The following is a 27,516-nucleotide window of genomic DNA, read 5'->3' on the forward strand; positions in this document are numbered from 1 at the left end:
GTGTGTGTGTGTGGGGGGGGGGGGGGGGGGGGAGGGGAGGGTCAGGATGACTCACACATCAATGATAATACCCCTCCCCTTGCCCCAATCACATACACACACAACCATAGAAGAAGGACATATCATTTGGATGCAACCCACATCCTCCCCACATCCTGGGGAACCTCCCATCTGAAACGCAGACTGACAGCAGGAGGCTCCAGCTGACTGCAGTTTGTCTAAGGTACTGGGAATTCTCTGGGAGGATACACAGGCTTTTAATAAATAAAATCCAAATGCGTTAAGTGCGCATAAAGACGTCTATATTTGTATGTCTGCCTCAAGGCTTCTAGTCTCATGGGTGCTCATCTGTTAATATGAATTTATTTTGGTTGAAATCAGTTTTGATATGTTGGTCTGATTTCTGTACAAATAAGAACTTGATGGAGCCTCTAATTGTGTTTTTTGTTCTATCTCAGGCTTAGGACCACATTTCCCAGAAACCCTTTCCTGTTAACAGAATGGATCCAAAGGTTTTATCTATATTTGTCTTACCCAGGAGGATAAACATGTTACAAGCGATTTTTCCACGGGCCTTTCACTTGTTACACCATCTGCCTTTCTGAGAAGACTCGTAAAGCTTTAGCTCCATTTGCACTGAACAGTGCCACCTGGAAGTCTTATTAGCACTACACACTGGTGCTCTATACTTTTTTTTATTAATGTATTGTTTTTTCTGTACTTTTGCTAAGGTGGACCTTGTCTATGATTTATTTTTAATTGTGTATGGTCAGCGTTTGTGCCAAATGCTGAAAAAATCTACCTGATCTGTGTGGTAAAACAATCCCAGCAGCTGGACACATCCGATCCTGGTCTGCAAGTCCGCCATGCTCTTCACAGTTACATAACTGTTCTTATTATTTATTGATTTAAAAAATAAAAATTGGTGTCCCATTTGTGCTCTTTATTGCATCCACATAATTGTAGTTACTCACCTGCCAGGTGAGCAACTTAAGTAGAACAATTAGAATTTAAGGCTGAGCAATATCTTTTTTTTTCCTTAAAATGTTTCTAGAGCTACCTGTAATGGGACTTTTCCATGAAAGACATTTTGTGCACGTCAGGGGTGTAAATAATAAAACTGACGGCTGAATTCAATTTAGCTGCTTCAGTTTCAGGGTCCTGGTATTCGTGTTCAGTGGAGCGACTAAAATTACTATTAACTTACCCTCCAGCGAAGAATGGGAAGGATGGACATTTTCTAACAGGAAAGCAACATGTCACAACTGATGAACTCAGAGGTTTCAGAAAATGTCCACTTCTTAAGTCTTAAGAAGGACAAGAGGGGCGAGTTTATATGGACTCCTGTCATTAACACGGTAAACACGACCCCATTTGAAGGCACCATTGTTCTTGCTCATCTTTAATGTTATCAAGAACACCAGAGCGTTTCTCACTAGCTGTCAAATGTGGTAAATCACAGAACTAATAATATTATGGGCCCGATATGTTACAAATATAAGAGGTGAAACAGTGCATGTATTTTATGCAGATGAATTGGCCCACAGTGTAATATTTACCTGTGGAAATAGCCATAAAAAAACACAACCTCTGAACAAACTTGAGTAGTGTTTATAGGAAAAAAGCAATTCAAAGTTCCCCGTCTCTCTACTGTTTCAGACAACAGGCTTTTTGTCCTAAACATATCATATGACTTTATCAGCTATCATAAATTCAAACTGTCTCTGCACAGAAAAGTCTGCCTAACACAAGACAGAGAAGTAAAGTATGTCTTTTTGGAAAGATGGCTCGCTCCCAGGCTCTCTGTAAATCACAAAGTCTCCTCTTATCTTTTGATAGCTAAAACATGCAAGCAGCGCAGGCACTTGGCTAGCACACATAATTCCCATCAATAACTCCAAGAAATACTTCCGTCTCTGTAAATCGAGGGCAGCTGACAAGACACAGACAGCTTTTGGCACAATGGAGTTATTTTATGAATGACATCTGGATAACAAGAACACCTGCACTGGGTGACCCTGCTGGAGCAGAATAGGAGTGACGTTACCGAGAGACTCAAGTGGACAGAGCCTGCGTTTGTGGAAGATGTGGATGATAAGGAATTTTGTTGTTTGTGTGCTCTGCCAGAATATACAGCGGAAACACTGTCAGCGATTAAACCCGTCCGCACCTGGCAAAATGAAGCTTGTTTATCCAAGGTCATCTGGTGACGTGGTGGTTCAGTGGGCCGCTGTTGATGGTCTGGCATATGACCCTTGCCCTATTTGTCTTTTTTTTTTTCTCTCCCAACCCTTACAGGCTATTTATGCTGTGTAAAATGTGGCAAATTAACAAGAAATAGTCTTAAAATACTAATGTAAGGAAACTTCTAAAAGTGAGACAGTTAACATTTTGAGCCCAGAGCTACTGAACATTTTCCAAAGTGCACAATGCAAAAGAAATGACTTCAGGAAATCAGATTTGCAGTTTTGGACTGTAGCTCATGTAGTTCATAGTTATAGAAGCTCATTTCCGCCACTGTGATGGAAAAAAAAGATCCTCTAAGTCATTGTAATAAGAAACCTTCTCAAGATAATGACTTAGTATTTAAAAACAATGAGAAACTTTCTCAAAATGACTCAGTATCTCTATATTTTTTAACGTTTCTTATAAATATTTGCAGGATCTTTTTTTTCATCGCGGTGGCAGAAATAGGCTTCCATACCAAGGGTTGAATACATGTTAGAAATGTCAACCAATATTCAACAGTTGCTTTTCAGTTCAAAGTTTCCTGTCATCAAATCTTACCAACTCCACCACATGGCAGCACATCTTTAGACTGGGTTCCTGCAAGCATGAAAATCAGCTTTGCTTGACCTCTATGTTGTCCTGTTGTGAATAGTTGAATCATGAAATAAAATAATCATTTTTAGTGAATTGAAAGTGACATACCCCCACCCCCCCCTTTGCCCTGTGAAATATGACCCTAGTGGAGCCAATGTCATATCAACAGAGCACCACTAGAGGCCAATATCTAGCCGCGGTGGTGTGAAGAGGATGATGTGACACTATGCGACTGTAAAAGTTTCCAGTGAAACCAAAGACTGGTTCAGTTAGTGTGACATGTCTTCCAGGTGGTGTGACCTTCACTTCCTGTTCCAACTGCAAGAAAAAACACAGCTGACATGTATAATTAGCCACCAGCAGTAAATCATCTCTCCCTGTGTCTCGTGTGTTAAATTTAGCATGGTTAAAAGTATGTTTCATGTCAGTAACTGAACATGGCGGCCAGATAGGCGTCTTCTTCTCTGTCGCTAAATGCTGTTGGATCTCCACCTTTTCCGAAGCCTCAACGCACCATCCACTCTGTGAAACATTCAACATGGTAGATTATGTTTTTTATTTAGGTCCAATAAGGTCGGCTAAGTTCAGATCCAACCTGATTTAAGTCTAAACCAATTTATCATCCACTGACAGAATGTATTCTCTCAGATTTCTTGATATACTTCTCTAAAATTGGAGAAAAAACTATATTTGAAAATCTTACAGTCTTGATGATCCTCGGAGGGAAAAAAATTTGTTCTTGTTAAGCTTGTGATTCTTTAGAAATGTTTTGCTCTAAATGAGTAAGTTTTATTTTTTTTTTAAAAAAACAACAGCAGTGATGGAAATAGCTCCTGTTTTTAGATGATGATCTTTTGACCTAACTTTATGTGATACAGCACGATAATTTGAAGTTGCTGTGGTGAGCTGAGAGGAGGCAGTATCCTGCAGCCTGAATAAGTAGCAAAACTGAAACGTGCTGTTACGACATGTGACATTTTTACTGGAAGCTTATCACCATGTGATAAATAGCTCAGTGCCAAGATGTGCTTTTTCCACTTTAATTCCAAACATTTTCCAAGCCAGATACTTAAAATTCTTGCAAAAAATAATCATTCCACTTCCACCAGAATGAGGGTAAACATAATAAGACTGACTCTTTTAATATTTCACTGTAACGTTGAAGGGAAAAAGAAAATCTCTGTATTAATACAGTCCTTGTTCTTCACAGGGCAGGGTTTCCAAATCACATCTGGCAATACAATCATTTTTTCCTCATTGGAAACCAATAGGGTGCCAATGACTAAAATAGGGTGTCGGAATCATTTATTTAACCAAAGTCGTCCAATTATACATCTGAATCCAGTGACAGACCATCAACTTACTCCATCCCTATCGCTGTGTCTCCCACTGAAGCAGCCTGCCCTGGAGGCTCTGCTCCTGGCTACCCCGGACCTCCCTGCAGCTTCACCTCTCTGCCGACATACATGAATCATATACGAAGAAACAGCGTTGCTAATTACGGTGTGTAAGCATGGACAATTTCTTAAATGCATGAGGGAAAAAATGCTCAAGGGGAAACCCAGCCCCTGATCCTCTATGCATGTGGTCCTAAATCTTTTCGGCCCCCGCGCCCCCAAAAAGCTAATGATTTTCCCTTTTCAGTCTTGCATTACCTGAATTATATACTATTTCACAAGGGACAAAAAATTGTTGGTCAGAAAGGTTAAAAACACATTAAATTGATACTTGAAATATATTATTTTGCACTGCATAAATCAACCCATAACCCCCAAATTACCCACTGATCCCTGGGCTGAGAACCACCTCTCTGTACAAATGACTTCATCAGATAGAAGATTGGTGAAAAATTACACAAACAAGACTGCCCCCTGGTGGCTAAACAGGGGTCTGCTGCAGCTACCAACAGATAGTGAAACAATAAGGCATTAACTTATACATCACACACTTCATAATTGCAAATAGCACTTGACAGTTCACCACTAACAACTGAAGGGTTTTACAGATTTCTCAGCATTCACTATTTTACACCATGAGATTCTATGAGACAATATGACATGTATTGACCACAATAGATGTCATATTGTCCAAATCGTGTAAAGCAGAGGGAAAGGAAAAAAAAAAAAACGTATTTTCTCCCTTGTTGATTGGATAAAGCCAGACTGTATGTCTCACTGACAATGAGGGGGTAAAACTGGTGCATTGTGAGCTCAGTAGATGAAGAGGACTCGGGTGCGTGGCAGGGTGGACAGGGTGTCAGCCATCTTGCGGATTCTGGCGTAGTTGATGAACCCTCGAAGGAAGAGCAAAAAGCCTGAAGAGGAAAAAAAAAAGGAGAGTGAGACGCGACTATAAGTGCTGTAGGGAACAACATTGTAGCTCCATGTTAGCCTTTGGCAGCAATGGTAGATGTGATTTAGTCCCCTTAGTGGGTTTTTAGTTCACGAATATAAGCCTGATGAAAATCTAACAAAAACTAACAGATGCAACTGCGCTTACTGGCGAGGTCGAACAAGATGAAAGAGATGCGTCACAAGCAGGACAAAACCATTTGATTCCCTGTTTGACTGATTTAGATTCAGAGGTTGGCTACTTACCCAACACCAGGAACACCCACCACAGCCAGTACTGTCCATCAAAGTAACCAGGGAAGTATGTGGAGAACTAGAAACCCAAAAGAACGACAAAAACGACTGCTTAGAACAAATATGGCCTGCATTTCAAAAGTGAATGAAAAAACCGGCACAACTCTCAAGAGATCTTTGAGGAAATCGTGCAGCGCCAACAAGCCAACCACTACAGAAACAGCATTAAAATACTAGAGTTGTGTTTGGGGCTTTTGAGTTGTTTGTGCGCACATAAAACCACATTTTATGTGTTTGCATGTGCACTGTGTAATTTCTGAGTTTGTGTGTGTGGGCTGCTCGTCGTACCCTGACTATGAGGACCCATTTAATGAGGGAGAGCCCAAAGCCTGAGATGGCCCCGTAGCGTCCGGCTGCCGAGGTGGTCAGACAGAAGGACAGGAAGAAACCGATCCAGTTGAAGAGGAATGCCACTGGACGAAGGATGGAGGGAGACGAGGGTGAGAGTGTTACACGTGTCATCAGAGGAAAGCAACTATCATCTTATCATTTCTGCACAAATTTAAGTAGAGAAGAGAGATGAAGCAGGGATGGGTTGGTTTTTCTGGTCCGGTCTGGTCTATGAACTTAACTCGGTTTGATTTTATATTTACTGACAATCCTGCCAATCGCTTCCTGTTGGCCCGACTCTGTTCCTTCCAAGGTTCAACATCATTTTTTTTATTTTGGTGTTGAACTTTAGAGGAAGAGATGCTAAGTTGAATGGTTCATTAGTCCTGATTGTGGTGCTGCTCCACTCTAATCATGGACTCTCATGTTCTGCTTCTCGAGAGCAACTAACACCCAGTGGGAAAATTCGGTATTACTGGTCAGACGAGGTCTTAAACTTATCAAGCCTTTTTTTTTTACTTTTACATCGGTCCAACCGTCAGCTGAAGATGACAGAGGACTGGTAAAAAAAAAAGAGTAGATTGGGTAACTTACTGAAAAAGGTGAGCATGAAGATGCCGTCATTTCCTATCCTCAGCTGATCGGCATCTTCAAAATCATCTCTGGTCACAAAGTCTTCATCCTGTGATGGAATGAGCGATAGGAGAGCAAAACAAAAAGTTAACTATTCAAGCACTCAAACAATTTCACCACAGCACAACAAGACAGTAGCAGAGCTTTCCAGGGCTTTACTTTACTTATTTGAAACCATTTCCCATCTATCAATTTGATAAAGTTTGTTTCATTTTAACCAATTTAAGTACAATGTATTGTCTGAGATCAAAGTGAACTGTGATTAAGCGCAGGCAAGCATCTGCTAGTAGAAACCAAGCTTTGCTGACAACAGAGACTAAGTACAACACAAACAACCAACAGACCAATGGGACCATCACAACACAGCAAGCCCATTTAATTACTATTATCGTTGCTTTAACCAAAAGTCTGCAGTCAAATTCAATGTAAGCAATTAGGAGAACCACTAAATCTTATTCAACTATAAACTAAGCACTAGCTAGCACTCTAAACACACAAACACGCAAGATGGGTGGGGTGCTAAACACATGAGACACTCTAGGTAATTCTGTGCTCTCACACACCAAACCAGGACCAAATACACGTCCTCTCATCATACACTCTCCTCCCAGTTACCTCCAGTGAACTGCGAATTACATCATCAAAAGTCTCCAGGCGTTCCCTGTGCTGAGGCTGCTGCTGAGCGTAAGGCAGTGTGTGGCAGAGAAACACAACACCAACAATCAAACAGGGCAGCCCCACATGCAGTGAGACATCACAGTGACCACTAGAGGTCAGAGATGAGCTGTCATTTTACAGTTGATAGGTGTGCTTCCAAGCTTCTAACAGAAACGGTAGATTTTACAAGGCACATGAGGTATATATGAATTTATTGCATTTATTGGTGACAGAGACATTAAGAGATGGTCTTTATGTATGAGCTGCTTGTGACAACCCTGCACACAGTGGGTTAGGTTACTGGTGTCCTGTTCAAACAGTCCCTCAGAGATTAAATGGAAGTTCATGGATGCTGTAGAAGATGAGTTGAGCTTTGCTCTTTGTAAATACATGAACAACTACACAATATCTGGAAAGGGTTCCCACACACAAATGCTTGGTGTTTATAAAAAGGACACAGATGTTTCCCTAAACATTCATTCCAATAAAGCTTAGGAAACTTCAATGTGTCGCATATCCAAATCAATATATCAATTTTAAAAAAGGATTTATTTACTGCCAACGGTGTTTTTAACAAGTACTTGCAGCCATGGAGGACTACAACATTTGAAGACTCAAGTCTTCCTCCACAACACCCACAGCTTTTTAAAAGCAAATTGAAAATGGAAATTTCACTAATAATCTCAACCTTACCCCAAGTGAGGTTACTGATAGAGAATTAACAAAATAATAACAACATAAACAAAAAATTAAAATTTTACACTGACAATCTGTGCCTTCACCACGAAGGACAAATTGATGTGAGGTGGTGGCACTGTTTGAGTTAGCAATAAAAACAACTAGCTTAACAAATTATATTCACTACTGGACACCTTAGCTTCAATGGCCAATTTAGCTTTAGTTTAAATATTTATGTCCAAAAATGTAATGTCAACCCTGCATGAGTACAGCAAATGTATTAGTTTGGAGCTCCCTCTATATTTCAAATGCAGCACCAATACTAACTCGGATAGAAAAACAAACCAGGTGTTAAGCTATATAATATTCACAACAGAACAAGATCAGCACTTGTGAGACACAGTTATGAGACAAACACATTTGTGTCATTATTATATGTAAAAATTACTGAAGGCCCTGTAATATGAATGATGATAAATGTTTTTCTTCATCTTAGGGAATCTGCTATTGTTCAAACCAGCACCAGTTCATGTAGGAAAGACAAAGAGGCTCAATCAGATATCTTAGGTACACAGGGTTCTGAAGGCAAAACAAAAATACTTTCTGCAACTTCCTGCCTTGCAGACAACGCAGGAAGTGTTTGAGTACAAGCTGCACTGTGTGCATGCTTGTGAGTATGCAACATCATATGTGACGACGGAAAAAAGTGAGACTCACTCTTCCAGTTACCAGGGGAACGGTAGTCTCTGCTTTGGTTCTTTCTGCTTCATCATAGGAAGGTAGCGTAGTCGCTACGTTGTATGATGGAGGCTTGGGGAAAGCACCGTCCTCCTTGTAGTCAAAGTAGGCTGAAGAAGAAACACACATTCTCACACGGGCGAAGTTTCAAACACAAAAGCAGAAGTCTTACGAAAACAAAGTCTTATTTTGTACTGCCAGACGGCTGACTATTAACTGCATGACACTATTTATATATTTACTGACACTGTCAAACCTAAAGCCATTATATAACACGTGGTCTTATTCTTACGCTTAGTCACTGCAGGCAGCTCTGGAGGTGGAAACAGACTTGAGACTTGAAGGTGATCTAGAATTTCCGACTAATCCTCACAAACTGCAAATTCTATTCTATTTAGATTAGAATAAAAGTGTTCTTTATGCAAACAAGACAACTTTCAACTGTGTGAGAATCTGCTTGTTGGGAAAATGTTTGTCAGGCCCTACAGTGGTAATATAACTAAATGCATGTAACAGACTAAGTTTCGGCAGGTACCCAATATTAGAAAGGACTTGGGTCCAGATCAGGGCCAAAAATCCTGATTGGGACATCCCTAAAGGAAGCATTTATTTCTGAACTATGAGTTGCATTTATGTATCACTTTATTTATCCGTTTGAAGCTGTGAAGTAATAAAGATGTCAAGATTATTACTTCCCACAATGCCACAGTCATTTATTATTCACTTGTTCAAGACAGTTTATAGGGCCACCATGTTTCCTCAGGTTCTCCCTTTGCAGACCAGCATGAATGTGATTCCCCCCTACGCCATCACTGCCAATGACCTCAGCAGCAGGGATACATCTGGATGGGTCACGGTCTTACCAGCATTGTCCACTGCGATGCTGCTGTACGGGGGTGGAGCATCAGCTGCTACCTGTGGACTCTCCTCTGGGTCCTCCTCATTAGGCAGCTGTGAGAGGGAGAGAAACCACTTCCTGGTTAATTTAAGGCTACAAAATACTGGTGGCTTCACTGGCTGCTCTCCGTCTGAAACAGATGCTTTTAGATAAAGAAGCTTCACACTGCCTGTGTAATATTAAATGATTACCACAATGCCTATTTCAAAGAATTCACAAACTAAGCATAAATAACATTATCAGAAGAGAGGAAGGGAAACTGGGACCACAAGAAAAACGTTTTTCAAGCACTTATGAACTTTCTGAGGAAACGAGCATCAAACACAGTGTTTCTCACTTCTCCTTGACTTGCTTACTCTTATTCAAAGTAGGAAACACGTGAGCAGGGAAGCCAACTTAAAAAACCCAATTGCAGCTTTGTCTGTCACCTCAGACACAGAAGCCAGACTCAGCTACTCTTTACTCCTGATTCAGCGAAACAAGATGTTACTCCCAAGCCCATTTGACCAAATAACACCAGTGGCAGTTTCCAGACCAAGGCCAATGGGGTGGTACTGAACACAGAGGCATTTCACGGATTAACAACACCTCTGCTTTCTTTTTAATGCCGGCGACACTTTACAGCTCTGTAGTTGATTTTTCTAGAAAGGAACTGATATCCCACCATGAATCTATAGGATAACATTACTGCATCAGATGGGGACTGTGGACCTGGCACACTTTCAAATAATCAATTCCAATCAATTAACCCCAATTAAATAACCTAGTGAGTAAATCACATTACCTGAAAACATGCAATTGATCTACACACAACGTTCTTTAGCATATATGGGGAATTGATAATAGCTCCCATCAAATTAATATAGTATAGTACACACTCATTTGCCAGCTTATTAGGTACACCAAGCTAAAACTAATACAGTCTAATACAACAGCCCTGTAATAAATCCTCTTGTGGTGTAGATTCAACTGTATGGTCATTTTAGAGAATGCAGTTTGTGGTGCTGTTGGTGCTGCTAGCATGGTGTTTCTATTATTCTATTAGCTTGTCCACCACATTCATATGAATGAGGGCTGAATAACAGAACCTCCTCACTGAATAATGCAATATAGTTCAGCAGTATCACAAATTACATCCTCCAAAATTACCAAATAGTTTAATCTACACCTGCATAGAAGATTAAATAAAAACTTAACATCATAGCCCTCATGAAGGGAGGATTTATCGCAAGACTCTTATATTAGCCTACATTTGTTAAGCTAGGTTCACCTAATATACTGACAACTGAATGTATATTAACCAGGATTGCAATGAAGCAATCACTTCAAGAACTGCTGACCAAACTCAATTCAAGTAACCCCACATTTTGAAGCAGTGTTTCTTGTTAAGAGTTACCAAATAAGAGACTTTATATCTGTGAAAGAATCAAGAAGTAATAATAAAGACCGTCTGCCCTACCAACGCATAGCTAAGCAGGTTAGCTGGAGGATTTAGCAGTTAAGCTAGATGACCAGTGAACACACCCACTGCTACAGTAACCTAGGTCATGTGCTATCCAAACACCACAATTAGCATATAGTCAGGGTCGTCGAAAATCGTTCAATTCACGTACCTTGCCACGTATTATACATAGAACTCTGTGTAATCTATATACATATATATATATATATAACTCGACGCTGGACACCCACGTTAGCTTTAACTAGTATTAGCATTACTGAAACGTTAGCTAGTTAGCGTGTTGTTGACAGCCAGCTTCTCTCGATGGAAATAACGAGATTATTCGCATCACAATTGACCTAATTGACGATAAAAGCATCCAGGTTGCTTAAATAGTAACTAATTTTCAGTAAAATGGCACGAACGACGCACCTTGGTGCTGCTTTAGCCAGCCTGACTTACAACGTTAACGTGTTATGTTAAATCTTTAACGTGTCAGCTGTTAACGGACAGTGTTGTCTTACCTGCTGATATCTGCCGCTCGGCTCGGCCATTCCGATTTGAACGGCTTTTAATCGACGACAGAGAAGAGACAGGCCGCCCAGACACCCAACGAAAAGGAAATTATATAACAGTATAAACTGTAAACTCGGTCCTCGCCACAATGAGAACCTGTTTCTCCCTCGACTGCTCGCTGCTCACACTGCTGTCAAGCTGCAGCATCTGCCAGTGTGAAACATAGAGCTTCCTGTTAGCTTTACAAAATAAAATCCATGTAGAGAGCCACAGAGTTATTATATTATATATACATAGAGTTATTTTAAGTCAAGTAATAGGTGTTCTCTTTTATTCCTAATCTGGGTATTCAGTCACCTCTTTCTCTGGAAGAACTGAAATCATTCTTGTTCAGAAAAAATACATTTCCGGTGCTTTTATTTTGAAATCCGAACCAGTCGGTCGCTTCCTCATTCTTTCTTACTTCACGCGCAGCTCTGGTTCTCCAAGCTGTTGACGTCATTGGCCAAAACAAACACTCTGCCGCCCCCTTTTGGATCAAAGTGACACGACCATGATTATTAAATTATAAAAGTTATTCAGCTTCCATTACAGTGCAGCCAGCCTGGTAGCTTAGTGTCCTCTGGGACTGTCAGTCATCATATGCAGATTTCCTGGAACAAATGTCTGCTTCTTGTCGTGCAAACAAGTGTGAATCCTGCAGCATCACAAGTATGGCTTCACAGGTAAGATGCAGTCGGCTATCATTTGGTAAATGCAGGGTTGGGAGAGAATAGTTTGAAATGTAGTCAGGTACTGAGTACAGTTTACATGGCAAACATAATGTGAATCATTGGATTACAAATAAAATGTCTAGTCTGAATACTTTTGTACTTTTGGGTCACTTCAAAGTCAGACACTGAAAATATTGTACCTTATAATAAAAAAAAATGAACGAGTTCTTCAGATATTCTTTTTTCTTTTTTCTCAAAACATTTTCAGGGCAAATAAAATGCATTTTGCATATTCAGCATTCAGCATTCAAGTCAAATAATCCTCACAGAAACAAAAGTGGCACAAACTGCAGGTGTACCGTACCGTGTGTGTATTCTACACCATGTTGGATGCTGGTGCTTTCTGCTTTTGATGCTGCTGTTTGCTGCCTAAGAAGCCGCGTGTGTCAGACATGCTTTTCATGAGTTGAAAGTTGAAAGCTTCTTGATTCTAAAATTGCCATATTGTATTTATAAATATAATCAAGTAGCCTAATCCTTAATATAACAATAATCTCATCATTTTTTTTCCTCAATTGTAATCTGGGTTGATTCAGTTATTTTTTGTAACCTGATTACATAATCCCGATTACATATAATCCATCACTACCCAACCCTGGGTAGAGACAATCAAACTATGTCACAATACCTTAAACAAAAGTGTTCATAAAAGCTACCGATTAACTAGTTGGAAGCCTTTTGTTTTTGGATCAGATGTGACGTGAATGAGTTGATAAACTGATTCCTGGAACCAAATAATGAGGAAAATGAATTTACCACACGTAAGGTGTCCAATTTGAACATAATATACTAAAAACAGTCATTTTGAACATGTTTACTCTCCTCTTACAGTTTCTACGATAAAAGAAAAACAAGTGTTGGAGACTGACTGGCTACATTTTAAGATTCATTCATGAGCATCTGGCTACATTATTCATATACAGTATATATGTCACTCAGGCTAATATATTTTTCCACCACATTCTTGGAGTTACTGTGCAATAACAACCAAAACAAATGGGTCTTGTAAGGTTTTATTGTATCTTTATCTAAAATAAAAAGACAACAACAATACCTGCGACACTTTGTATGCAACACTTTGTATGCAAGCTCAAGTGTTGGAGAATCAAATTGTTTTCCAGTCAAGTTACTTAGGCTTCTGGTACTTAAGGAGCACAGGGTACGTGGTGCCTATGTGCTTCTGGTTGTAGTGGTGGCAAACGATCTCCACATCGTAGAAACTGAACTGGACTTTGACACGCTCGTTGGGCGAGGTGAGGAAACAGAGAGTGTAGAGGGCAAACTCAAACTCCGGACTGACGCCGATGAAGATGCTGCCCTTGGGCTTTATACCGTTCTTCCAGCTGAACTGTAGCGCCAGGATGTGTTTGTTCTCGTCGGGCTGCAGTGAGAGAGAGAGAGAGAGAGAGAGAGAGAGAGAGAGAGAGAAAGTTAAAAAAAAAATAAACTTGAGATAATAAATAAACTCATGGTGAGGGATGGAGGAGGAAGCAGGATTGTTTGACAAAAGCAGCTGTGGGCTCGATCTCAGGCAGAGGGGAGGAGATGAGAGAGACAGAAGTGGGAGAGGTGTGAGACTGTTTGAGGTGTCAGCATGTTATCATCAGTCCTCACAAAGAGAAAGATAATTTAAAACCGAGACTAACAGTTGGCCGTGATGAAAAAAATAGATATAAACCTCCTGTCAACCTTCTAATTGTGACTTTGGGTCCGGTGTCACATGCAAATACTTTGGCATGCAGCACTGCATGGTAGAAACTGCACAAAGGATCGGTAAGAATTATGCAAAATAGGATATGAAAATGGTACGCTGTTTCACACAGCGTTTCTTTGCTTGAACAGAAAATGGAAATGTGTGATCTAAAGATCAGCCAGGCTACAAAAAGATAAAGAGATGTGAAGATTTCATATTTTAAAAAGTGTGTACAGGTCATACAACTTTTTTTTTTTTTTCATGAATTCACTTAAAGTTGTCCTTGTGATCTACTGGAGACAAAAGACAAAACACAGAGACATGAGCGAAAAGGTGAGAGAGCAAATGAGGTTTCTGAGCGAGACGACAAAGAGTGAAAGTCAACTTGTGGGAATAGAGGAGAGAAGTGAAGATGGGAGATTTGTCACATTTATGTGGGTGTGAATGTGTGATGGGGACATTTTAGAGACTTAACAGGAAAACAACACACAGTCTTTCTCAGGTCAAAGGGAAGCTGAATGGATTGTTAAATACTCGATAACAATAACATGGTACCATGGGTGAATTGGCATTAACGCTGTAGCCTTTGTAATCGATGTGACCCAGCTTTTCTTGTAGGTAGAGCTGGATCCAGTTGTGAAAGCCGATAACAATCCGCCCTCCTCTCGTCTCCCCGACAAACACATGTTCAAACCCTGAGGAGTCTGGCCTGGTGGGAGACAGAGACAGGCCATGTTGTCGGGTCTTTTTTTTATTTTATTACTTGTCACATGCATACATGCAGAAAAACAAACATTTGTAAAAAGTGTAATTTGATGAGCTCGTGGTCATGCCCCAAACTCAGTTCATTTGAATGTAAAAGGTTCAGCAGACCAAACTGTATTAAGTCATGTGCCATTTAGACAAAATGAGGTGTTTAGTGGCTCACAGTGAAGCGGACTGGATGTACTACACACAGCTGGTTTCTCAGAGTAAGACAGTTGCCGCCACAGTGGCAGATTCCACTGGTGAAGTTAAATTTAGGTGCCGTGCCGGTTTTCACCCACCTGCTGGATCCTCTCCTCGCATAAAGTTCAAACCAGATCCTGTACAGCTGCTCCTTGAATTTTGTGTCATCTGCTGGAGAGAGGTGCTTCTCTACCAGGTATTTATGAGCTATCTGCAAACAAGAATTTCCTATAAAACGTTGTCATTTACATTGTGCTCAACTGCTCAATGCTGGATTGGGATCAGCCGAGGGGCTAAACTGGCTTTGGATCTGGATTCTTGATCTTTGTTTGGCGCTGAAGCCACTATGAGATGCATATGAGAAATCTTATCTGTTGATAACAGAGCAACAACAGTTTTCAGGCTTACAAACTCTACAGAACAATATGTAGAACCATTCGGATGCTGGACCAGATCCAAGAAAAGTAAGAATTCAATAATAATTTGACCACAGAAAGAGTCATTCTATCAAATGAATATTTAAACAACTGCGCTAATCAGTTCTCATTAATTGTTCAGGAGAAATGGGCCTTTATGAGGGTCCCCACATGTACCTTCATAGTGGGAGTCTGAATGATGGAGTCCAGGAACTTGTGGTTCTCTGCCACCTCCTCTGGGGTCACAATTTCTGGCTCACCGGTGTCACTCTCATAGTTATCCAACAGGGAGATAAAGGCTGCAGGAAAACACACACAGACGCTGTTCAAAAAAGTGATTTTGTCCAGTCTGGGATAATGCATGATGTCATTTTTCAAAAAAACACATAATACCCTTAAGTTCTGTCCAGTCCCACAGACACGGTTATAGTGACAATTAAGACCCCTGCTGTGCATAAATTAACCTGTACACATTTGAAACTGTGAAATATCTTTTAGCTGTGCAACATATTTTATTCATTTTAATCTCAATAACTTGTGCAATAACTGTTATAATTACTTATTTTATAACATTCTATTTTTGGATATGCTTATGAATGTTAATTGTGTGTGAGTTGCATGTGTGTGAATGATGGATGTGTGATTGTTTCAGGCAGTACTACTGAATTTCATTGTACATATATATATACACACACATATATACATACATACAAATATATATATATATATCCAGCTCAGTAGAGTAGAGACTGTCTCTACTCACCAGCTGGATAGTGAAGCAGGTCACTAGAGACTATAGAACAAGTACAAAAATAGCAAGTAGGGAGGAATCCTCCATTTTTCAATGGGACAGCGGCCTCAGGGTGAACACTTAACTCTACCTATTACATAACTCAACTCCTTGTACAGCTCCATAGCATATACAAAGATTCATCTTCCGTCCTTCACAGCACAAGTGTGTGAAAACACCACCAGCAGTTATCATGAGGAGGAGGATGTGAAGGAGAGGCCAGTGGATGGAGAGGAGCATCTTTCTGCACCCAGGTCAGTGAACTCATCGTGCTCTGTGCTTATGCAACAGGCCGCTGTTCGTCATAAGGAGATTATCAGTAGATGAAAAAGCTTTTCTCTGCAGGGAGGTCACGGGGAGGGTAGTATCAAACTGGCAAGCGGTGCAGAGGAATGTGTGAAGAGATCATGTCAGCTCAAACATTTTTCTACATGTTAGGTTGTGTAAGAAGCTGCAACTTGTGTCCCATCCAGAGAATCCAGTCTTGGGCTGCCTCATCATGAAGAAATATAATTCACCTTTGACTGAAATGGAGTCAAAAGATGGTGATTTTGCAGCCTGTGTTCAAAAGCAACTCGGTGTACTATTCTCTGCCCTCAAACACTTACCTAAAAAAGTCTCCTTTTTGAAAATGTTCTCATCGACAAATGTAAACAGAGGATATCCTGCTCCGTCGTTGTCGTCGTTCATGGTGTCTCCAGCTTTGCCCTGCAGCAGGAGGAGAACCACTCACACTTTAAAACTTGACTCGTGCAGGACCGCTGCTATCTGTTGTTCCCAGCAAAAGCAAAAATCATTTTACATGATTCAAACATACATTAAATTAAATTACATTAAATTACAGATAACTAACTGAGCTACTGTAAATGTGTTCAAGATGTTGTTAGTCATGGTTAATAAAGGGGGCAGCTTTGTGTGATTGTACGTGTGTGTGTGTGTGTGTGTGGTGCACCTGCAGAGAGATCTTGTAGTCTATCCCAGGTTTGAGTCTGTTGACGTCATTGTCCCATAGTTCCTGCACCATGGCTGACAGCTCTCTGTCGCTCTCAATCATGATGCGACAGCTCGGTCGTGCTCTTGGTCCCGCGGTGGATGAGCTGTGGATGGGTTGGTCTCCGTATGTATGTCTATATATGACAGGAGAGGAGCCGTCGGTAAAGTTTCTGCTGGGTTTGGTACCAACGGCCACTTAATAATAAATGTTTGATTTTTTTTTTTCATTTCATTCATTTTTTCCATTAAATTACATTACATCTCATGTTGCTAAGAAGCCAAAAATCTTTGGTTGAAAACGAACATTTTTTTATTTAGGTATCAAGGTTGGCAGATTCAAAAAATATTCAGGAGGAAAACCGGTGTCACCTGTATGATTTGGGAAAAGTGGAAAATGACTCCTGATGCCTTTATTAATGTATATACTGTGATGATAAAGAGTGCTGCTTGCTTAAGGTGGCATTAATTTATAGTTACATGTCGGCACTGTATGGCGATATTCATTTCAGAGCTTAAATTAGTCCAAGACCAAGACATGATGAATTTACTTGACCTAGCACATGCTTCTTAAGACAGACAAAATGATAAAAAAGTAAAGATTTTACACATAATCACAAAAAAAGGCTATCATGTTAAGTAAATGTGGGCCTGTGATTGTTCACAGCATTGTAAAAACATAATAGCTTCCCCCGGCCAGGCAGCGCTCATCCATTCAACTCAACACTACATTCCACAAAAATATGGCTGAGGACAGATCACACATCCATGACACTGAGCTCTGGGGACTTCATCATCACCGTCCGAGCCCTCCCTCCCCTCTCCCGCAGGCCGTGTCCCATCATCCATCACATCAAAATCCACTGACCTTTTTTCCTCTGAGTCTCGTCCTGCTTTAATGGCTCAGAGAGGAGAGAGTGAAGAGAGATTTGAGGGCTAGTGAGGCTACTCAGTGTTGGTCAGGTGCTGCTGGCGGTGGCTTCCTGTGTTTGTGAGAGCAGGTGTCTTTGCAGGCATAGTAACAGTTCAGTCAGTCAGTGCGTGGAGAAAGACTGGCAGGGGCTGGGGAGGGGAGGTGTGTGTGGTTGGGGGGGTGAGGGGAGGGGGCGAACAGAGGGGCAGGACAGGAGAGAGGGGCGATTTTAAAAGGTTATCCCCTGTCAGCAACTCTAGCCAAAGGGATTACACCATGTTGTCGTCTCTTTTCAATCTCAGGCTAAAACGTGGGCTCTTTGTTTCTTTAGTATTTCATTGTTTCTCTCCCTGTGACAGCATAACCTCTGGATTACAAATATGGGTCACGTTTCAGGTAACAAGAAGTGGTAAAGGCTAAAGAAGTATACATAAAACACTACAGGAAGCACTTTTTAAAAAATTGAACAGAAAAACAGAATCTTGGTTTGGTAAAACCTCTGATTTTGACTCTTAAGAGTAAATGTTTGGTCAAAAAGTGAGAAAAAGTTTAGCTAAATCCTTAACATCATCTAAAAAGTGACATTTCTGAACAAAAACCTAATTCAAGAAAAGCCTGTATCAAGTTTGTCACAGACCTACTTCTAAACTGTTTTTTTAATCAGCATTGGCTTTATCACTTTTAAAACTTTCGAAACATTCTGGCTGAAAAACATGTTGAAATAAGTTATTAACCTTTTTGATTGCTTCTAATTGTTTTGTTTTTTCACTTTTGCACTGGATGCCGTCTTCATACAGCCGTACCCGAGTGGAAAAAACTGCTTTCAGGCTCCTCCTGTGCTTAGGTAAATGTTTTGTTTTACCTGTGTGAAAATATACATAATTTACATTTACAGTAGCTTAGGGGAAATGGGAACTGAAATGCCAAGTCATATGTAAGGTTCGTCCTATTTCCTGGAGTAGTTAACGTCTCCATTACGCAAGAACCTTGTGGGATGGTAATGATTGTTCAAGGTGTTAGTAGGACAACTGAGCTGATTAGATTTCAATTGCAAAACAGATGAAAATATAAATTAGTAGTGTTTTTTTTTTTTTTTTTAACAACTGACCATGACATAAACAGGATAATGTCCTTGGAGGTGTACATTATCAGGAAATAATGGACTCCGCGGATGTGATGATATTATCCCCTACATATCCTCCTCTTCACTTTTACTCTCAAATGTGCTGCTGTTTCTTGACATGAAGCACAATGTAATTAATGAGTCTATACTTTAGTACATCCAGTTTCCTTGTTACTGTACTGACGATTTCATACCTTCTTCGTGAAATGTTTTTTTAAATTTAAATATTTTTTTTTTCCAGTTTCGCAATTGTTTCCAGTGAAAAGTCAAAGACGAGTTGCTATCATTTGTACTGTGTTTAGCTTGCTGCATAGCTGTGCATCTGCTGGAAACCAAACTGCATTTTTCAGTCTCAGAGCCAATGAATAAAAAGACAAAAGGTTAAGTGGTGACATTTATTTTGAGGAACAGTATGCCGAATGCACTTCAACAGGATTGTGCTGGTCCTGTACTCAGAACGCTTCTTACATGACGGGAAAGTGAATCCATGTGCATTTCGAACCTGAACATGAGATTGTCTTTGTACCGGTCCAAACCAGCATAAATTCAGAAAGCAGTCTGCTCATTAGAAGCAGTGACAAACAAATGAATTCATGTTGAAAAAGAACAGATTTGATGAGGGCTTCAATTTCAAACGGCACTGCTTGAATTAGATAATCTCTTTTCTGGTAAAATGTTGAAAAAAAAAATAAAAATAAATTAACATTATACAAAATATTTTTTGTATTTCAAGACATGAAAATTATATGGCCTCTCTTTGACAGTAATGTTTGGCAACATTAAAATAAAAGTTGTACAAAGGAGGGTGTGAATCAATCTAGTTAAACGTTCCTGAATGCCTTGTTTTTTTTACTAAGTGAAGATTTCTTTTGTCACGTCACAGTCCCTGAATGACTCGTCTTTCCAGTACACACATACCACAATCACAATCCAACTAACCCCACCAGAGGATCTACTGAAAAGTTACTTGTCTTGTTCTCCATTATTACATTCTCTATGGACAAATACATGCGACTCAAACTAATTGTGAGACCCTTCTCCACAACTAATGTCATGATATTCCTCTTTTCAGCCCGTCTGATTTTTATCATACGAGGTGCAAAGACATTTCTGTAAATTAACTCATCTCAGGGAAAAAAGCAAACGTAAACATCATTTTCAGAAAAGACAAGGGTCCCAACCTTAACGTGTCTGTCTGAGGGTTTCCCAAACTACAAAACCTTAGCAGTTTTGGAATTGTGGCTGGGTGACAAATCTCCACGTTTGTCTCCAGTGTGTAAATCCTGTATCAATGTTGTGAATGCAGAGGAGTCTCGGTTAGATGGTGAAATTCTCTAACTTATCCACCCTGAAGATTGTTTTTACGTTTTATACCTTTGACTTGTGCCAAGTTAGTCAGAGGATAATTCATGTAACAATCAGTGTTCTTCATATAACAAAGAACAGCAAATGCGCAGTCCTTCCCCCCCCCCCCCCCAAAAGTAACACTCAAAGGGGACATCCGTCAGCTAACTGGAGCCAAACACCTTGATTTTACCAAACTGACCTCAATCAGTGGTTCAAATATTACCTCTTGATCATAATCGACTGATAATCTTACGAGATGTCAAAACTCATGAAGTGTAGGCCCAAATTGCGAAGAAAGTGTATACTGCATAGCAGAAAGGAATGTAACCAAATTTACATTTGATTTTTTTCTGTTCACTTGCTTCATGTTTGGACTGAGAAGTCTAGTCCTATGACCTTGTTAGATTGAAAAGGCCGATCACTAACCATCCGAGTGTGTATCCATGATCGTCACAACTGAGAATGAATTCTTCAGAAAAGGTCTATTCTATTATATACACGACATCTGTCACATATTAACTAAATGTGAACAGCTGGGGATTGAATGTTTTATACCCAAGAATCCTGATCGTATTCAAAACATTAACGACGGTACAATGGTATGTGACTGATGTGTCACTGTTGTGCTGATGCAGGCGTAGTGTCAGAGATGAAGTGGTGGTTATGTGAGATAAAGTGCATTCAAATGGAGCACACAGCAGCGAGGCACTGCACCGGCGTCAGTCCTCCTCGTCGCTCCAGAAGGCATCTTCTTCATCGAGATCCACGCCGTGGAAGAGTCTGCAACGGGCGAGAAAAGACACAATCATCCCATGTGTTTGTAGATGGGTAGTAAGGAGCAGTGAGTGATTGGCTCGGGTGGTGAACAAAAGAAAGAAAAACAGATCACTCACTGGTTGTAACAGGGTGAATGTGGGTTGTTAAAGTGACTGTATGGGTTGACTTTGCTGAGCTGGCCCAGGCACAGCCAGCAGAAGTACTGTTTACACGAGGTACAGGTCATTTTGTTACAGCCATCCACTTTCTAGAGACACACAGAGACAAGGATCGTCAAACACAGGCTGAAGTTTGTATTTCTGTATAATGTTGTGCCATTTGTCTCATATTCAAACCTGACAGCAGTGAACAGTGACTCTTAATGATCAGGTTAAAGCCTGTTCTACTGCACTGTTGCCAGAAGGGGGGGCCAACCTGTATATTAGTTCCACAGCGTGGGCAGCTTTTACAGTTCTCATTGAGCCAGTCTCGACTAAAGGACTCTTCCACTGCTTTCTGGATCACCCTCTTCCCAAAGCGTTGCTCCATGAACTTTTTCCCCTCAGCTGTGGCTGACAGGTACTCATCTCTGAGGTTACGCAATTCCTCTGTGACACAAGACAGGAAAAAAGAGACAGTGCTGTTTGAACCTGAAGACTCTAGGTTGGGACTGAAAAAAATGGATTCCTCTATAAAAATGTTACTTCTAACCATGTTTTGTAATATTAATCAATTACAGCATCTGAAATTTACTGCTTTTCACAATGTCTCAATTCCAAAAGAAACTTTATGGGTTGTGTTTAGCTTTCAAAACCTAACATCTCAACTGTGCTGTCAGTTTTGCTTTATTTAGTAAGCCGTCTAATATGCCAACTGGTATCAAATGTTGAAAATAAGTTGATTACATCAGATTATTAACTTATTTTACCCCAAAAGAGATTATCTAAACACAAGACAGGAGGACTAACGGTGAGGTAACTTGATACTGAATTTAGAAGTTCACATTTTCCTCCATTAAAACACAAACATCTGGCAAAAATTAAGAAACAATTAGGTAAACTTTTAATGGAAAAGAAACTTCCAGGTCTTACGAGGCAGATGTAAGAAATAACACTAACAAAATAACTTCTCTTTTGGCCCTTAAAAACAAAATGAACAAAATTTTTTTTCAGAGACAATACCTGCAGGAATTTTGCAGTTTGAGAGACCATGATAGCCCAGCTTGCACAGTGTGCAAAAAGCATACTGACATGCAGAGCAAATGCCCATGGTTGTGTCTGGCTCCACCATAACAGCGGTGCCGCAGGACTGGCGGGGACAGTAGACCACGTCGGCCATGAGGTCCAGACTGGATTGGAGCAGCAAACGGTCATAGCGGGCGAACAGCTCATCGTCCACCAGCTGCTTCACCTGAGAGATGAAGAGAAAGAACGGGATCTGGTTCGTTACCAACGATAGGGTAGGGAAACTTTTTAAAAAACCAATTAAAGTTCAACCCATATTAAATAGTAAATAACTATAAGCAAACACAGGCACATGCACTGCTCTCTTACCTGCAGCGGTGTGGCTAAGGAGGTACATTTGGGCTCAGGGCAATTAAGGCACTGAACGTTGCCGTCGCGTATTTGGATCTGGAAGTATTCGGTCATGCAGGCCTTGCAGTAGACATGCTGGCACTCCTTAAAGCAGAGGCAGTTGGAGCCCAGCTTCTCTACAAAGCAGATCCCACAGCAGAACACCTTGCTGTTGAACACCCTCTGGCGCTGCGCCTCGTCAAAGTCCAGGAGCTGAGGTAGGAGGTCGGCACGCGGGTCCATCAGCGCGATGGCCCGCGGGTCCACTTGAGAAGACGATGGCGACTGCGGCTCAGAAAACTGCTCAGACTTCTCCTTCTTCGTCACTGTTTTCTTCTCCTCTGCGTTTTCAGAGTGACTCTCGCACAGCGTCGGAGCTGAACATCATTGATAAATGTGTTGCTCACTCTCAAAAAACAACTTCTAAATATTTACTACTAACATATACTTTAGCAAAATAATATGATTTTCTCATGGAGGAACTAGAATTAACACCTAACAGTCGAATGCATCTGCCAGCCAGTTCAGTTGCAGTTTACATACAAACCAAATGTGAAATATTGTTGTCTTTCTTAGAGATTAGGGTTTTTGCAGAACATAATGAATTGAAGTTGACGTCTGATCTATTAGACAACAACATTAGAATAACATTTGTGTGGAACCATCATAATCATCATAATTATCAATCAATCTTTATTTATATAGCGCCAATTCATAGTACATACTCAGGACCCTTTCCATAAAGAACCCTCATTAAGAGAGAGACCCAACGATTCAGGAACTCAAAATTAAGGATTCAAGAATCCCCACATGAGCAAGCATCAGATATTATTAGAAATGATCAGAAATTAGTGAATGACTTCTCGAGGTTTTGGCCAAAAACATGTTTTGTGAGGTCACAGAGACCTTGACCTTTGAGCACCAACACTTAATCAGTTCATCTTTGAGTTCAAGAGGACTTTTGTGCCAAATTTGGAGAAATTCCCTTGAGATATAATGCTCAAGAGTGAAAAATGTAATACCTTAGGCCACAGTTATTGCGGGCTCGGAGGCGTAAAAATGCTTGTCATTTGGTGATTTTACTTAACATGTAAACTGAGGACTTTTACATAATGTGTACTTGGGTCAAATAAAGCACTTGTGTAGCACACTAGCAATGGTGCAATAGTTAAATTAAGCAGAGTGAGTGGATATTAAGCGCTGCTACTCTGCCCAGTTAATGTACAGTATCAGGCAATCTTCTTCACAGCAGAAGAGTAATAACAGAGGACAGATATTTTAGCGAATGCAGATGCATCCACACAAGCAGAAAGAAAATCCTTTCACAAAATACCGTACCTGTGGCTGCATGGTCAGTTTTCCTGCGCTCACCACTTGCCTTACTTCCTCCCCTGGTGATCTCAAGAGGAGACTGAATGCCCAGAAAGTCCAAAGCCTCCTCTTTGAGGAGCTGGATCCATGTGAAAAGAATCACACAGCCCTGATTCTCCTCCCACAGTTCATCGAGGCGTCTGCACAATGAGCTCATCTGAGGAGGTAAGTTAACTCTTTTTTATTTGAATAGTTTGCCACACTGTGTCGACATGTACAGGTCAGCTTTTGAACAGTGATATGGTGAGGAATTATATGAGCTAACTTGAGTCTTACCTGTGCTCTGGTCATCCACTTAGAGCTGAGGGTGAAGACTGGTGAGGATGTGGATGGATAGTCTGCAGGAAGCTCAAAGTTGAGCACCAAAGGAGGTAAGAAGCAGACATGATATTCAGCCTGCTTCTCTCCTGCAACACGAGGAGGAAAGTCAATTACAGTCTTGAGAGGAGTGACATGTATTAATATGTCCTAATAAGAATGTTGTGCTTATGTTGTACACCTTGCTTTTATTTGTTTACATAGCTTCTGACAGCCGTACCTTTGACGACAACTTTGAAATCAGGCGGGAGCTCCAGACAACACTGGATCTCTCCCCCCTGAGCCGACTCCGCACGGTGGAACTCCTCCTCATCATAGATACTTGCTAAAGCAAGCAGCTCATCCTCCTGGGCTTCCTTGTCCTCAGACATTTACATTCCTATAAGGACAATAACATTAATTCATCATTATGAAGATCTCCATAAAAAGACTGAACGGCAAAATCAGCAAATGAGTGTAGCAAAGCCAAACAAACAAGTACCAGACCGTACACCCTTAGAGAGAGCTGCAGCTAATCAAGTTTACCAGGGTTACTTTCATATAATATTCATTATTTAAGTAGGTTCTGGATATTATAATTACATTTGTAATTTTTGCAATCTAGAATAAGAGAGTATTTTTCTATTTCTCTGATCTATTAGTTCTCTCTGTATAATGATGTTCTGGATTGAAGTAACTAACTTTCTACAACAGAAACTTCAGATGAATGTGGAAACAGACATATAATATCATTATTCCTCCAGTATATAACCTCCAGTTATAATCCTTTTATATACTGTGTATATTGTTATATTCCTTTTATTGTTATTCTATTCTTATTTTATTTTTGTAAAAAAACGTTCTTGCACCAAAGTGGAGCAGCACCCCTAATTTCATTATACCATAAATGACAATAAAGGCTATTCTGTAATGCTGTAAGTTAGTCAAGATAAGACTGGACATAACTTGTTATATCATACAACTATTTATCATTTTAGGGAAATGCTATTTTCATACGAAAAAACCTGTCACAAACCAAGTCAACTTTTCTATAATCTAAACAATGTAGCACAATTCACTCTAAAGTTAAAAACAAAAAAGCTTTTAGGACCTTAACTTTAAGTTATTATATATGCTGCATATTACACAAATCGCTGGATCTTGTTTTTTCTCGTCTCTTTTAAAATCTTTGTTTTCTTTTGCCTGCATATGTTTTGTACTCCTGCATATGAAGTACAAGCAGTTTTATTCAATCAGACTATGGGACGTTTTGACTCTTCGACCACTCCCTAGCATTGGACATTTATACCTTCACAGGGTCGCACTCTTTTGAGTATTGATTATTTGCTCTCCTGCCAGTGAATTGCTATCCTGGATGCACCCTTATACACAGAGAACATCAATAGTGATCATAGTCTATATTTACACACATCTAACGCAAACTTTGTTGTGACATATCGTTGCCTAGCTCCGGCTAACGTTAAAGCTAAACTGTAGCTCAGAAGTTAACACGCTACCAGCTCGCAAAAGTAACTTAAACAGTATCCATATTAGCCTTGGTCGTAATTTAATGATAATGTAACATTCGCCTGAATAACAGTGTGTTGTCGTGGACGGTCATGCTGACAAACTTAACGCCAGGAGAGAGTTAAGTTAGCGGGCTGAGAAACCAGCAGCGGAGAGAAACATTCAAGCTAGCTAGCGTTAGCATGGTTGGCTGATGTAAACAGTGGGCCCAGCTGTAACTTTTCCTCTGTGTCAGCGTCAAACCAGACAGCTTCTTCTGCCCGTCTGAGGACAGCTGTTAAAAGCACCGTCGCGCTTTAATATTGTGAAAATAACGCGTTTCTTACCGTATCCGACCTTAAGGACTAGTGACACCTGCACAGTGACTGGTTCATGACTGGGGGCAGTGTGGGTGCCACAGCGCCGCCTGCAGGCCGGTCCGCATCAGTCCACCACAGGTTTGAGAGAAACTTTTTTATTTTTTATTTTATTGATCCCACAGTGAGGAAAGTTCGCTGTTACTGCAGCTCAAAGGACAGACATAAAGCACACAGGTAAAAAAAAGAGAAAATTAAATAAACATTATATATACACAAAAAATATGTTTTTGTGCTCTTTTTGCTTACATTTGCCTCGTTTCCACTAGCACTACTCGGCTCGACTCGACTCGGCACGGTTTGGGTGCGCTAGGTACTATTTTAGTCCCTCCTCGGCCGGGATTCCAAGCGAGCTGAGTCGAGCTGACAGTGCGACGTCACCAGACTGCAGGCCACTGATTGGCCAGGGAGCGGCGTCACTTGATGAGTCATGAGAGCGGCTCGTTCACAAGAATCAAACCCGCCGTTTTTAAAACCCCGGAAACAGACCGAGCGTTTTTATTACTTCTGTGAACGAGGTAAGCGGATACACACACAAAGCACACACTCCATGTCCTTAGTTGTGTTTGTTTGTGCCGTATACAAATTACGCTACTGGAGTTTCGGCCCACCTTGCTATGACGACCCGCCCACTTTGAAGTGGTACACTTCTGTAATGGAGACACAACCAAACCGTGCCGAGTCGAGTAGAGTCGAGCCGAGTAGAGCCGAGTAGTGCTAGTGGAAGTAGCAGTTCCTTAACTGTCAACTTTGACTGAGCCAACCACTTTAATACTGTAATCATTTTTATAGTATTACATATATTACAGTATTACATATTACAAAGTACATCAGTCCAAAATGCTTCCCCAGCAGTATTAATAGTGATAATTATAATAATAGGAATTAATAATGGGAATAACCCTCAAATACTAGGAATGCATGACCTCCAAATATCTTTTTGTCTCATTTTGTTATCGGTAAGGGGCATCAGCTTGCGATTATTTTTGGTTATTTGTTGTGTAATTTGCCAAATATCTTCTTGATTAATCCCCCAAAGTCGAGGCCGACATATTCAACCTGCTCGTTTTGCCGGTCTGCGATTCAGTCAAGTTTACTTTCACAGAAGAGCAACGAAATCAGCAAATTGTCACATCTGAGAAATCGGAAACAGTGAAACATTTTACTTTTCTGTCCTCAACCAGTTGTGCAGATGTATCATAGTGTGTCAAAGTTGCAATGAAATGTCTTCCCATGTCCTTGCTTCACACACACACATAAAAAGTACTATTTTATAGTTACTA

The 27,516-nt window shown here is 40.5% G+C and overlaps 3 protein-coding genes across 4 annotated transcripts; all 3 read right to left on the minus strand.

The window, feature by feature from the left end:
* Nucleotides 1–3,934: 3,934 nt before the first annotated feature.
* LOC139213069 (NEDD4 family-interacting protein 1-like) lies at nucleotides 3,935–11,545 on the minus strand. Of its 2 annotated transcripts, XM_070843682.1 has the most exons (8): nucleotides 11,368–11,545; nucleotides 9,368–9,455; nucleotides 8,484–8,614; nucleotides 7,047–7,106; nucleotides 6,393–6,480; nucleotides 5,757–5,881; nucleotides 5,421–5,487; nucleotides 3,935–5,137 (listed from the first exon to the last, which is right to left on the minus strand). In XM_070843682.1, the coding sequence occupies exons 1-8, from the start codon at nucleotides 11,395–11,397 to the stop codon at nucleotides 5,034–5,036; spliced, it is 693 nt and encodes a 230-aa protein (XP_070699783.1). In that variant the 5' UTR covers nucleotides 11,398–11,545; the 3' UTR covers nucleotides 3,935–5,033. The 2 variants fall into 2 exon arrangements, with proteins under 2 accessions (XP_070699783.1, XP_070699784.1); XM_070843683.1 differs by lacking the exon at nucleotides 7,047–7,106.
* Nucleotides 11,546–13,258: 1,713 nt separating this feature from the next.
* On the minus strand, nucleotides 13,259–17,033 carry endou2 (endonuclease, polyU-specific 2). The gene is made up of 6 exons (XM_070844142.1): nucleotides 16,932–17,033; nucleotides 16,588–16,687; nucleotides 15,367–15,488; nucleotides 14,872–14,984; nucleotides 14,381–14,534; nucleotides 13,259–13,513 (listed from the first exon to the last, which is right to left on the minus strand). The coding sequence occupies exons 1-6, from the start codon at nucleotides 17,031–17,033 to the stop codon at nucleotides 13,259–13,261; spliced, it is 846 nt and encodes a 281-aa protein (XP_070700243.1).
* A 2,353-nt stretch (nucleotides 17,034–19,386) lies between these two features.
* rnf14 (ring finger protein 14) lies at nucleotides 19,387–26,273 on the minus strand. The gene is made up of 9 exons (XM_070843956.1): nucleotides 26,204–26,273; nucleotides 24,592–24,750; nucleotides 24,330–24,460; nucleotides 24,021–24,210; nucleotides 22,662–23,059; nucleotides 22,290–22,518; nucleotides 21,544–21,716; nucleotides 21,246–21,376; nucleotides 19,387–21,132 (listed from the first exon to the last, which is right to left on the minus strand). The coding sequence occupies exons 2-9, from the start codon at nucleotides 24,740–24,742 to the stop codon at nucleotides 21,072–21,074; spliced, it is 1,464 nt and encodes a 487-aa protein (XP_070700057.1). The 5' UTR covers nucleotides 24,743–24,750; nucleotides 26,204–26,273; the 3' UTR covers nucleotides 19,387–21,071.
* Nucleotides 26,274–27,516: the final 1,243 nt, after the last annotated feature.

This window comes from Pempheris klunzingeri, chromosome 14 (genome assembly GCF_042242105.1).
Source record: "Pempheris klunzingeri isolate RE-2024b chromosome 14, fPemKlu1.hap1, whole genome shotgun sequence".
NCBI lineage: Eukaryota > Metazoa > Chordata > Actinopteri > Acropomatiformes > Pempheridae > Pempheris > Pempheris klunzingeri.

Coding starts and splice junctions, on each gene's coding strand:
- LOC139213069 (XM_070843682.1), bottom strand. CDS start 11,397: ATGGCCGAGCCGAGCGGCAGATATCAGCAG. Junction 9,456..11,367: donor CGAGCGGCAGATATCAGCAG/GTAAGACAACAC, acceptor TCCCTCTCACAG/CTGCCTAATGAGGAGGACCC. Junction 6,481..7,046: donor TAATTCGCAGTTCACTGGAG/GTAACTGGGAGG, acceptor ATTCCATCACAG/GATGAAGACTTTGTGACCAG.
- endou2 (XM_070844142.1), bottom strand. CDS start 17,033: ATGATTGAGAGCGACAGAGAGCTGTCAGCCATGGTGCAGGAACTATGG. Junction 16,688..16,931: donor ACTACAAGATCTCTCTGCAG/GTGCACCACACA, acceptor CTCCTGCTGCAG/GGCAAAGCTGGAGACACCAT. Junction 14,985..15,366: donor TTCAGACTCCCACTATGAAG/GTACATGTGGGG, acceptor TCTTGTTTGCAG/ATAGCTCATAAATACCTGGT.
- rnf14 (XM_070843956.1), bottom strand. CDS start 24,742: ATGTCTGAGGACAAGGAAGCCCAGGAGGATGAGCTGCTTGCTTTAGCA. Junction 24,211..24,329: donor AGTGGATGACCAGAGCACAG/GTAAGACTCAAG, acceptor TTACCTCCTCAG/ATGAGCTCATTGTGCAGACG. Junction 23,060..24,020: donor AACTGACCATGCAGCCACAG/GTACGGTATTTT, acceptor AATGATGTTCAG/CTCCGACGCTGTGCGAGAGT.